Genomic DNA, 13,397 nt, shown 5'->3' with positions numbered 1-13,397 from the left:
CAGATGTCTAACTCTGTTTTACATGGCCTGTCATATATATATTTTTTCAAACGTGCCGACAGCCGTTTTATTTTATTTTGGGACAATAAACGTTAAACAATCTAGCTGCTGGCCTGGGACTACATGTCCCATGGTTAAACGGCAGGGTTTTCCTGCACGCTGCCTCTCCCTCTGTGTTCCGAAGGAGGGTGAGTTCAGGGAAAGACGAAGCTACCCTGTCAATCACAATTAAAGGAACCCTGGAGTAAGCTGCTGGGGAGAAGAGTGCGAAACGACCCTATTATTTGGTTGGAAAACATTATTATGTTGGAATTTTGGGAGATACAAATATGCATCGCAACACTGGTCGTCAAATTCCGCAGAAAGGGAGTCGCTTCACTTTGACGGGAATTGCATAAAGCTGTCGTTCCATATAATCATAAACTTGGCGAGTTTCACTTCTGTCTGCGTTTCGCCACAGCGATCTTACTCGGATAAGGAAATCAAGGGCAACAAGAACGGATGTTTTTACAATCACTTCTTCAACCTTTCGGATATATTCACACTTGACTTGATCAGAAGTCGTGGGGAAATCTGGTCAGTGCATTTCAGAGGACTACTACTGCGCGAGTGCGCGTTAGCCTCGACTTTCGAGGAAGGACTATAGTGACGGTATTTACTGCTAGCTACTACTAACAGAAAATACGTGCTAAATGCAACATTGTAACTTTTGTGTCTATACGTCAATGTTTGAGACTTGAGAGGCCTGTTGACGTTTTGCAGGTCCAAATACAAATCCCCTCTTCTACTCCAAAGGACGGCAGAAAAAGGCAGCCGATATGAGTGGGGGAGATGTGGTGTGCTCGGGGTGGCTGAGAAAGTCGCCTCCTGAAAAAAAGTTGAGACGTTACGTAAGTGCACCTTTTATTATGTATTTGTTACTTTTTAATAACAGCAGAGCGCGTGTTTACAGAAATAAGTAGACGCTCTTTAAATTCAGCCTGTTCAAAGACACGAAACTAGGTGCAGAGTTTGCAGCGATATAGGCCTCGTATTGTTGTGCCAAAACAAATACATTTGGCATAATTGTTAAAGATGGAGTTTTGTTATTATTAGTTTGTCTGTTGTGTATGCTTAGATGTTTGTTCACCTTGTCTGTCCGCATAGACTACTTAAAACACCCCACAACAATACCAACTCCTTGTAGCTACTACTACTAGCTAGTGAGTTGATAGATTTTGAATGCGTTCGTCAAGTGATCTGGTAGTGGTGGTCGACTTACTTTGCATTCCTCAGCCGAGAAGCTAATAGTAATAACCCAGCTTGTCTAGTCATGGTCTATGGCCATGCACAGCATGCACGCCTCTGCTGAGTCAAAGCAGAAAGTGGTAGTAGCAAACCACTTAACCTAACCCAAACCATTCCTCAAAACAGCCCTAATGGCGTTTTACATCAAAAGGAAGGGCTTAAATACGTTCTCACATATTTCCTCAAATTGCCTCAAAGAAAATGGCAAATACAAAAGATACACTTGTGTGCAACTCGCTGTCATTGCAGAATCCCACAGCATACGGTAGATAGCACTCACAGGCACAGCTCACTAGTGTCAGTGTCAGTGTGTGTTGTTGTACACTAGTTGTACACAATATTAAACACAACACAGCATAGGCATAACACACAGTTCACACACAAGTAGTACACACACTATTAACAGGAACATCATTACTGAGGACAGTACTGGATAATTTGCAGCTTGAACTCAACTTTGTCTCACTAGCAATAAATGTCATTGATGTCTCTGTACCGTGCCCCCATCCCTGATATATTAGGCCCTATACCTGTGTTAACTTGTGCCTCCGATAATATTTTATGTTAACTGACCAAGCTCATAATCCTCAAAGCACACTGGATAGCTGACAAGAAAACTGAAATGAATTTGGTGGGGACTGTGGTGGTGGTGTATATTATCAGCTGATTATGAAGGCCTTTCCTGTGGTTTATCGGGCATCTCGGTTATTGAGATGCATTAGGAAGCAGACAGCCTGCATGCTGGTATGTTTTCATAGAACCACAGTTCCACAGAACTTGCAATGAAAGTGAAATCCAGCCTCCAGAAACCAGGCATCGTCGGGGGATTTTCTGTTCTCCTGCTGATAATGGCCTGCTCTGTGATATCATATGACAATATGGCAGTCAAAGTCTCATTTTACAGTGTCTACATTATGACAGACGAGATTAACCTTTCTCCCTGTGTTTTTAGTATACCGGTATGCTTTTGTTTTGGCCCATTATCACTCACAGCACTGACCATTCAGCAGAGTCCTCAGTGCGCCTTTACCACTGTGTGGTAAATGTGGAATAGATGTCCACACAAAACTTTGAGCAGAATTTTTGGAGCTTATTGTTGTTGTTGGTGAATGTCTAACAACACATATACTGTATACATAACTGTTGTGTGCCAACTCCTATTCCTTACACTGTATGTATTTGACATACTTAGTTACAAGCATTTGCCTTTCCCACAGTGCAATTACTATAACATAAATTACTATAACATTACATTGTGGCAAAAGGTTTCTCATCTGAACCTAGAGGTTTGGCAGAGGTCACATTGATAATCAGCAAGTTCGATGGCAGAGTTGATGGTGGAGAAATGATGATAGCATGTAGCAATGTCACCGTATCTCTTGCTACGGTTTCTGATATAGAAACACACGATTCGGGGGAAAGGGATAAGTCTAGTGCAGATCAGCCCATAGGAATCCACTGTAATCCAGGTGTAGTCATCATTAGCCTACATTTAAAATCATCTTATATGAACTGGAGACAATATTGATTTGAAGTGGTGGTAGGAAAAATGAAACATATTTTACAGGCCATGTAGCAATGTGCAGAACGTTTAAATTATATTAAATAAGCTGCCGTGGTCAGATGGCACTGCCATCTTATTCTTTGGGACACATTTTTGGTTTCTGAATTCCTGATTTGGCAACAACAAGCTGGTAAGTTCAGCATTTCCCTTGAGCCTTTATAGTTGATTGTGTCAGTTATCTCTGCAGTCTACTGGCCCATGCTGATTGGTGGGACTGAAGTAACTCTCTACTACTCTGCATCCAAATAAATAATCGGCACTTTGGCTATCAGTGTGTGCGGCCACTCTTTTGTCTTTTTAAGACTTAACTCTTTAGATGTTTCTGCCGTGAGCTGGCACCACTACCAAGACTGGTGTGCGTTTAGCATCCTCCTGCACAGTGTGGGACTGAAGTAACTGCCAATTGATAATGGAGAGAGGTGAATCTTAATGTTGGACCCTGGATGAGGTTATGAAAAACCTCAACTGGTCTATTTTCTTTTTTCCCTCTTTCCTTCCTCTTCCTTCTTTTTTTTTGCTTGCTAGCAGAGCAAGCTATAAATTGATACGGTAATAGTCAACTTAAACCCTGATAGTCATAACTAGTCTAGCTGTGTAATGTCCTATTGCATCATGGTCTAATCACCCTGTCTGGGTTTTTTTCTCAATAATGACCGCTCCCCATTGATTATCCCACTTATTACATGGCTACTTAATAAATAAATTATAATAAATTGACCAAAAACTAACGAAACAAAGGATTTTTTTGTGTTGATGAAGTAGAATCAATCAATATTTGGTTACTACATTGTCTATTTCTCGCTTCAACTGTTTTCAAAAACATTCTTGAGAGCAATGTTTAGCTGTAAATGACGTGTGTGTTTGTTCACATGGCTTCCATGTTGGATACGGCACTGAAGCAAGCAATGTAGATGCTTGGTGGTTGAGCCAGGTTCTCTAAGCCTTTGATTAGACAGCGGTATGTTATTGAGTTCAGCTGTCATTATCAACAATAACAGACTAATGAATTGAGTGATTGATCAATCAGAATCAAGCATTCAACCAAGCTGTGTAATGTGCAATAATTACTCGGTTACTTCAACTCAAGGAGCTACTATCCTTGATGCATTAGGACTCAACAATATGTGTGCATTTGTGAGAAGTTCATTGCATCCATTCTGGCATAAATTACCTCTTTGTCCCTTTGAGAGCAGACTGTTGATGTTCTGATGTTTCTGTGAAACACCCTTTGCCCCAATTCTCTCTCTCTCTCTCTCTCTCTCTCTCTCTCTCTCTCTCTCACACACACACACACACACACACACACACAGAAAAAGGGCTGTTTCTGGCATATTTTTTAGGACAGCTCTTCTCCTCCCACCCCTTGAGACATTTGTTCTTTATGTGTCCTGTTACGTGTGCTGTATGATCAGGCCTCTAAAATGCAAACTATTCTTGGTCACAATCTAGACATGAAATTGAGCTGTGTGACCTGGAAATTAAATTTGTTAGTAGTACCAGTGCAACCGCAAATATTTGTCTTTGTATAAGCCAGCACCAAAGAGCCCTTTATCTGCTCTGTGTAACCAATCAAATGTGAGCTTTACTTTATGGATACGATGTCCTTTCTTATGTTTTACTGCATGAAACAATTACAGGAAGCTTCATTACGTTGAAACTTGAAAGACTATCAATGTTGGATAATTATCATGCCTCTGATAGTATCTTTGCTCTTCCTCTGATTGTCATGTGAAGCAGCCCTTCTGTTGGGGTGAACACCAAATGCTAACAAGCAAATGGTACTCACAGATAGAATAACAATGATAACGTTGACACAGTGTTGCAGAATCATTAAGCGTCAGATTTGCATGGGTGTCAGGATAGAAGAAAACAGAACGGTGACGGATGGACAGTGTAAACCAAATCCAGTCCTTTCCCTAATCAAAACTCCTCAGCCGATAAGATGGCAACTGAAGAAGGGAGACAATATTGGGCAATGGGCCTAAACGCCACTAACCTGACGCTGCCAGATCCAAGAAGCTTGCTACACAAATTTGTTTCACAGCTTATTGGGATCAGGGATCGCGGAAGCAAATTAGCTTCACATCCGGTTTCGCACATATCCCGCCCTTAGCTCACGCTGATTGGTTCGGTACGGAACGGATTGGTGTTAGCTGAACTCCCTGAGAAATCCCAGATGGAAGCTGTGTTGGGGAACATGCCCAATACCGCCCCCATCTGGCAGCGTCAGGTTAAAACGCCACTGGTATTGTATGCAATAACGACAATATATGAATCTGCACCACATATAGAGGGTATATGCGCTTGACATGCTCATCATACCCGGAAGTTACGCGGGAATGCCTACTGAGTGGCAAAAAACTACTTTTCTGGCTTTGATAGCCCATATACATCCAAGCAGAAAAGTCAATCTGATTGCATTAAAGGATGTTAAACGACATTAAATTCACTTTGCCACTCGATTTCCCATTCACTTTATGCATGCGCATCTATAGTGATGGTTTCTCCTGAACATTTAGCTAACAATCTTTCTTAATGTGTTGACGTTGTGTGCACCAGCATATGACAAGGTTCCACAACTTAGTGTCGGTGTTCTCACATGGGCTAGTAGGCATCTGATCATGGAGACAACAGAGAGATCAATTGACTTAGACTAGAGAGACAACACAGAACTGACCAGAAACAACCTGTACACTGGCTGAACGCTTTATTTATTTTTGTCTTGTTTGTCTTGCTAACAGTGCACATTGCATTTTTATATTTTTGTTTGCGCGCGCGCGTGTGTGTGCACACGCTCACAATGCCCCCATTTGGGTGTGACACTTATTGTGATCATCATGATTGTGTGTGCACGTGACGCGTGTGCATGTGCAGAATGTGTGTTTATGCAATAGCGGCTGTGTGGGGGCAATGGTGGCCATCACATGGTTGTCTCTGTGGGAAGAGGTGTGCTCATTTGATCCTTCTCAGGAGGGCATGTGACTGAGGAATAGCCACGCAGGCCATGCGACCATGCTGTCAGATGACCCAGATGTCATGTCATATTTCAAAGCGGTAGGATAACGGTAGTTTGGTTGTTGTTTTGACCATGATTGTCACAGTGGCACACATCACTGCTACAGTACTTCATGTATAAAAAGAGACAGGTCTTTCGATTCTACTCTAGACATTCATCAGGTAAATACCTGTTATGATGATACAATAAAATGAAGACATTTATTTATGAATATTTGACTGATTGTGACACATACCAGGTGATCATGAACCGTCAATTTCAACCCTAATTTAGGGCGGAGCAAGTCCCAGATTGCTCCACTCACAAACTGACGTGAGCAAAACACCACTTGACGTTGTTCTATATATGCCACTTATGCCAGCACTTAGACGTGCTGTTTCAGTACACCTGACGAAGGGCCTCGAGGCCGAAACGTTTTTTTGTCATTAAAATATTTTGGGAGCTTTTAAAATGGTGTGCGGATCTCCTCTCAATAAAATGAACTCCCAGTCTGCTAATTGAATTGGTGTCCCCGTGTCCCACCATACAACCAATAGCAACAGTCAACTCTTCAGCTCCAGTTCTAGTACACATTAGGATCTACATCGCCAGAGGATGTCCTCGCCCTGCACACCGCTGAGGGCAAAGTTTGTCTTGAAGGATTAGCTACTGATTGGTGGAGTTCAAAGGTGAAAGCTGTTTAGTGGCCCTGTGTTCTGAGCTAACCCCCAAACATATTGATGTGCAAACTCTGCACTTTTTTCAGGCCTGTTCTGTAGGACCTCAATGAACGATATGTGGGCGATGCCGATGTCTATGCTAAAGTAGTACCAATAGTTTATTTCTGAATCAAAACGCCATATATCACTCAAGGGGGTCCACTGTTATATTGATGCCCTTGGGCATCAATATAACAGAAGACTTGCAGCATTGTTGGGGCCATTATCATACAACCAAAGTTGTCTTTACTTGGATGGAGTGAACATATCTTGGTGGGAGTTTCCCAACCAGATGTTGTCAAAAATGTAACCTGTGGGTTTCCATTTCATTGACATTGCATTTTCCACATTTCTCTCTCCTTCCTCTTTCAGTTCTCCTTACTGGCTTTTTTACTGACTTCTGTAGCGTGTCATCCAAGACACTCTGAGAAATGAAGGGGAAGAGTTATTGATGGATAGTTGTTATGTGACAATAAATTGTCACATGATATGATGATATGAAAGACTTTGCACATCAGAGGAGGAGAAATGTGTATGGTGATAATCAGTGAAATTCCTTATTTTGTTGTCATAAATCATTGCTACAGAGACACAGATTTAAGTCTTGCACAGTCTTTGTGATCACCAGGGCTAGCCTGCCTTTTTACAGTCCAGCAGATCAGACCAGCTGGTCTCTGCTTGGAGGATTTTTTTCCCAATCTGATACTGGCCCTTCAGGGGTATGTTGGTTGACAGGAAGAAGGAAAATGCTGAACTCTGAAGGTCCACTTATGATGGCTGTGAAGAGAGGCTGAGGACATATTGCCTGCTGGTTAGTCTCCTGAGCTGTAAGAACCCGTCCCACCGTCCCCAGACGGAGTATCTCAGTCTCCTGACTTAAACAATTTGCTGTACACACAACATCCAACCCCACAGTACTCTCACAGGCCTAACCGTGCCTGCTCAAGCCTTAATTGCATAAACACATCTCGGTTTGCAAACCGACTGAAAGGAAATAAGCAGCTAACTAGCAATTGTGACTGAGTCGGGTTGAACGAAAACAAAGCCGTGGCCTTTGTTTTTTTCATTAAGTCGAGGATTCATTAAATCTGCTTAGTAAGCGGAACAGAGAACAAATGCGCACTTTCTCTTAAATACACCCCGCTCCCCTCCCTGCCTTCATGCTGCAGGAGAAAACAAATAAGTGGCCAGAACAGAATGCAACAGAGGATTGCTTGTGTAGCATTAGCCTCTTAGGCTAATGCAGAAAACAACCCTGATAGGGCCATGGCCTATGACTACCACCACCAACAACAACAGTGTTGCATGTTGGTTGAGTGAGGCCTCCTCAGTCTGAAAATGGATTGCATTAAGCATTAATTATTAAATGGCCATTACAAACAAAAAGTCATGAAATATTAATATCTGTCCTACTACAATGGCTATTTACCCTTGTAACAGTTTGTTTTTTAATTTGATAGTGCACGTAAAAGTCCCAGACACACTATCATGGCTGTTGTGTCACGCAATAATCGAACCCTTCAGAGCCTAACCAAAGGTGTTACCCTGCAACCCTGGCTATGCAATTGCAGTCCAGGTAATACAGCCTTCTGGTTGTCTAACTTTCTCCCAGGCTTTTATTTTTGAGTGGTGCAACAGAGCTGTGTGGGTGGGTGGGTAGGTGGCTGGGTGCGTCTGAGCACGAAAACAGCACGGTTGTTTTTCACCACGTGTGCACAACCTAACACAAACACACACGCACATATTAACTATGGTGATTTCGGGTGTGCCAGTACAGTATAGTGACAGTACAGGTACACGGTAACTCTGTCATTTCTCAACCGTTTCGGACACGGGGCCCCCCGGTTCCTGTGGGTCTGGAGATTCCGCCCCCCCCCCCCGGGACCCCCACATGGAGTTGCACCACTCACTTCACATGGGTGTGATTATTTATTCTTGACTAGTGTTTACAGATTTGTTGTTAATTAAACATTTACTGATGCATGAACTTGGACACATCAGTGTTGTAAACCTGGGAATAGGATCATTGGGTGTTTCTGGGTCTTACAACAGACACCCTCCTCTAGGCGACCTGACCAAGGCTGATCAGACCCCGGCCTGTGTCCAAGTGCCATGTTTACAGCCCCCACTGTCTCCTGCAAGACTAAGAGACAGTCAATGGGGAAGATGGCTGTTGAGTGTTGAGATGTTGGCGACACTAAGAGGCTCCTGGCACTGTGGGAGTGTCCAGGCCTGGCTCCTCCTTCGTCTGACCAGAAGTTGTGGAATCGTTCTGTGCTTTTTTCAGCTTCGGTACAACTCAAGCTGATTTAAAATTAGTTTTTGATTGGGTAGCTTTATAACTACTGGTAAACAAAAGGTATAGAGAATATGATAAAATATTCTCAATCATCGATCATAATGTCTAATAAATGCAGCAGTAGACTCTCCAACATCCCTATTCTGGCGGAGGGGGGGGGGGGGTTCGCCTAAATAGCCGATCTACAAGCTTGTAGACGTGCTATTTTTGGTGATTTGATTTGTGTAGAGTGAAATAAGAGCATACCAAATGTGTCCTTTACAGGTCTGTTTTATCAGATATAGAGGTTTAAGTGGTACTGAATTTGTAGCTCAACAAAAGCCAATTCATCCTAGTGTATGACGGAGGAAAATTGCACGATAAATTTAACTCTCTGCAATTATAGATTATTTTGAGCGGTACACACCGCTCCGTTTAAATAGCTGTGTGTCCATGTGTCTGTTTAGAGACCTATTGACCCCTGCAGATGATTGGGGTCATCAGGTCACACATTGTTCATTCACACTAAGCAGTCATCTAATTGGGGTCGCATTGTGGTCACAGACAGACACACATACACTGCACTGCTCAGTTCACACGGGTGTATTCTTTTTTCAATCACGATAATCGCTAATAACGATTAGCCTCCCATCCCTAGTCTACGCAGGTGATCAAAGGTTCAATGTTGCTTGTGTCAACACACTACCTGATCAGCCATTTAAATACATGATTGCAACCGCAGGTCACAATCATGTATTGATTGATTAATACATGATCATGATCATGTATTGATCATGTATTTATTTACTATGGAATCGTGTTAGTGTGTTGTTTGGTTGGTTGGTCACCCCAGGCAAGCCCCCATATATGGGGCCCAGGTCTCGTGACATCACGTGACGGAGATCTCATCAATATTGGCCAGCAACTCTACATCTGACCTCAAACCCTTAATATATGGATATTGATCTGACCTCATCAAACCCTGTACACTCAAGACATACTCCTTATATGGCCAGTACAGAATTAATTCCATGTTGATCTGACCCCCCATGCCAAAGCGCCAGCGCTCGCCAAGCAGTCTGCTGTCAACGAGGCGGATGCGTGCACGCAAGGTCGCTTCTCGCCCTCAGGCGTCTTACTAGTAATAAGACAAGAGAAAAATATTAGTTATTAGTATTATGTCATATGTTTTTATTTTGCTTGAATCAATATTTAGCTCTGTAAACAAATTCATTGCATACTTGCGTAGACGGTGTTTACCCTTTTAACCTTTAATCCTAAATCAACAAAATGAAATTATAGCCTACTGTCACTTGTCCACTGTTTATCCCTGTTTATCAAATCACTCTACAGGAGCGTACATGGTTCATTCATTTGGCCTCCAATTTCAACTGTTTATTTAGCCAGAGGAGAGAGACCTGAAATCTACATTGCATCACAAACAAAGGTCAAAACCACAATTAGACAGTGAGAGTGGAGCCGTCAGCATTGGCAGCAAAGGGCGCTTTTAGTGACTCTGGGTAAACAATTCGCAGAGATTGTTATGTGCAACTTTGACATGGCTTTAGACCTGCATATCTGTCACACAATTGTTTGTTTTTTCATTTGTTCATTCATTCAAGTTCGTTCTAATTTGATTTATCATATTTGACACTGGGCAGTGGGCACACATTTCAGGAGCACTTAATAATTACACTTCGCTCTCACTATGTACCCCAAATTGTTTTATTTTATTGGGGGTGTATATCAGACCTGGGACACAGATGACGGCAACCTGGTACACAAAATAAAGTCCATCTTGGTGTGCAGGCAACGACTGTGTTGTATTACACACGATATTAGCCATTCAGTGGAACAATAATGCTGAATACCTCCTTTAACAAAAGGACAAAATAAATTCAGTCACAGTGTCTTGCTGCTCAACGCATCAACTGATCTGGGGATGTTGGGATACATCAAAGTTTACTCTACCACATTCAAAGGAAGGAACATTGACAATTAAATTCAAAGGAGCTTAGCTTTATTGGCATGAGAAAACATATATGTTTACATTACCAAAGCATGTGTCAAGATATAATAATAGTTGAAAATGGGGAAAGTATATACAGTTAGAGGGGGTATAGCATTTTGTAAACGGCTATGTCTCATTGTGTCGTTATATACATGTTATACAGGGTATAAAGCTTATTTTTATTTTTTTCAGACACTTTGGGACAAATGGCAGCATTTTTCAAGACCATATAGCATACAAAAACCTCCTCAGATTTAAGGTGTGTTTAAAGGTAGCAGCTCTGTTTACATGTGCAGTGGGTCTAGCAGTCTACTTGGTACGAATACCAGACAACTCGCCCCTTTACCAACTCGCCTTGGGCGTACAGCCGGCGGAACTGCACTGCCTGGTATTCCTAAAGTAACCTAAGTAAATTATGCTTAAACGGTTAAACCTAACCTTATTCCTAACCTTAACACCAGTAAAACTATACCTAACCCTAAACGTATTTCTAACCTTATTCCTAACCTTAACACCAGTAAAACTATGCCTAACCGTAAACTTATTTTTAACCTTATTCCTAACCATAACACCAGTAAAACTATGCCTAACCGTAAACGTATTTTTAACCTTATTCCTAACCTTAACACCAGTAAAACTATGCCTAACCCTAAACGTATTTCTAACCTTATTCTCAGTAAAACAAAATAAAGAATAGAAGAACCACAGCACCAAGCGGTCGGCGTGAGGTTGGCGGAAAAAAGCGGGGGCGAGATGGAATTGGGGCGACCGTACCTGTTACCCTTGGTACATATCAATGAAAGGGATACCAGGCTATTTTGCCGTTGACTCGATCGTTGTCTGTATTTCCTTCATCATTCACTGTGATCTCCTTGTCTCTCTGTGGTTGTCAGAGCGGATCAATGTGGGAGACCACAATGTGTACTTTTGGTCTGCTATAGTCACTCCCATCTGTCACTTTGACCGAGTGGTTAGCACTTCTCCATCGACTCGTGTGGCTATTTCTGTCACCAATCATGGTCATGCAACTAACTACCTTGTCACATATACCACCTCCCCCCCACCCCCTCTCGCAATCTCAGCAAAACTATCACAGCACTCTGGTGACAAACAATGCTAATTCAATAGTAGTCAGTTATGATACAGTTCCCCGTCCATTAGCAGAGCAACTGGAACAAATCAGGTCCAGAAAGCCTACGTTTGTAACACAGGTTGCATTACTCTGCACTGGCATGATGAATTTGAAAGAGATCACATTATGTATTTAACAGTTACTTTATCATTGCTGTTTAGCATACTCATTATGTTGCTGACGTACCCAATAATGTTGTGCTCTTGAACCTTCTGTAATCTGAAAGCTAAAATGACAAGAATGTGTAAACATTATGCATGGTATTGACTTCATTACAGATCTTGAGTCTGTCAAGTGCCAAAATTGTCACATGGGGTAATGATTTAATCAATCATAAAAGAGCTGGTCTTGCAGACTTTGATTGAAACCTTTATTTATTCTCAAAGAGCATTGAGGTTCCCCCTCATTTGCAATGCTGACGAGACTTATGTTATATATTAGGCCTATATATTTATGCAATATATATATGCTACTGAATTACAAAATAAATAAATGGATGGGTTGCTTTGAAAGTCATCTATTCCCAATGCTTAATTTACATTGTCTCTCAGGGCTCAGCTCAACAGTGCATATCTGGAAACATGGACGACAGACATTTAAAAATAGGCATCTGTGTCATAAGGCTGCATTCTATTTCCAGAGCCTAGTTTGTAGGCTGCTCTGAATGTGCAACACATGGGAGCTACTGGGAGAACTGCACATGGCCAAAGATGGTCTCTACTAGTCTGAGACTGGAAGACTCTGAGGGGGGGGGGGGTGTTATGAAGAGACACCTGTAGGTGGGGGGGGAATTGCAGTTATGACACTCTACAGTCAGGGACGTATGAAAAAAGAGATGAGAGAGACAGGGCAGTGTGCTTCTTCTCAAAGTAGAAGTCATTATCTATTCTTCAATAAGAAAAGCTATCTCGTCCCTGACTATCTCGTCTCTGTCTGTCTGTCTGTCTCTCTCTCTCATGCTGTCTGTTCCCAGCTCTTCTTGTCAGGTGCACGTTGCCAGTAATGTGAGATTGTTCTGCTGTCAGTCTGAGTGCGATGGCCTGGTTTTGTGTGCTGCTGGTTCTAACCAGGCCAAGTCTGGGCTCAGTGGGCTGGGCTGGGAGACTGGACTGGTTCAGTGTTGTTTCTGCAGCATGTGAAGAGAACAGGCGCCGCTCCCTGGCGCCCCAGCGAGTCATGGCCGCCCCTTCCTGTATGAGGCTCTGATGGCTACCAGATGGTGGGTGAAGAAGAGAGAGAGAGGGAGAGGGGGGGGGGGGGGGAAGGGGCGATTAAGAAAGATGGAGAAAGAGAGGGGATAGGGGTGACAGGATGGAGAGGGAGGGGTAACTACAGGACAGAAAGGGGGTGATAAGGAGAGAGAGGAGGAGAAGGGATCCCTCTGTCTCTTTTTCTCTTACCTTCCCTCTCT

The 13,397-nt window shown here is 42.6% G+C and overlaps 1 protein-coding gene across 7 annotated transcripts in view; it reads left to right on the top strand.

The window, feature by feature from the left end:
* Positions 1 to 13,397, top strand: part of gab1 (GRB2-associated binding protein 1) — a 64,305-nt gene continuing 50,908 nt past the window's right edge. For 3 of the 7 annotated variants that reach the window (XM_080759720.1, XM_080759719.1, XM_080759714.1), the window contains exon 1: positions 1 to 890. In XM_080759720.1, coding sequence (XP_080615846.1) covers positions 819 to 890 — 72 coding nt within the window. In that variant the 5' untranslated portion in view covers positions 1 to 818. The remainder of the gene's footprint in view (positions 891 to 13,397) is intronic. The other 4 variants (XM_080759718.1, XM_080759717.1, XM_080759716.1 and 1 more) reach the window with 4 other exon arrangements.

Source organism: Protomyctophum bolini, assembly GCF_963924005.1.
Source record: "Protomyctophum bolini genome assembly, chromosome: 3".
In the NCBI taxonomy this organism is placed as follows: Eukaryota; Metazoa; Chordata; class Actinopteri; order Myctophiformes; family Myctophidae; genus Protomyctophum; species Protomyctophum bolini.
The sequence above is the reverse complement of the archived record's forward strand: the minus strand, read 5'-3'. Positions and strand labels throughout refer to the sequence as shown.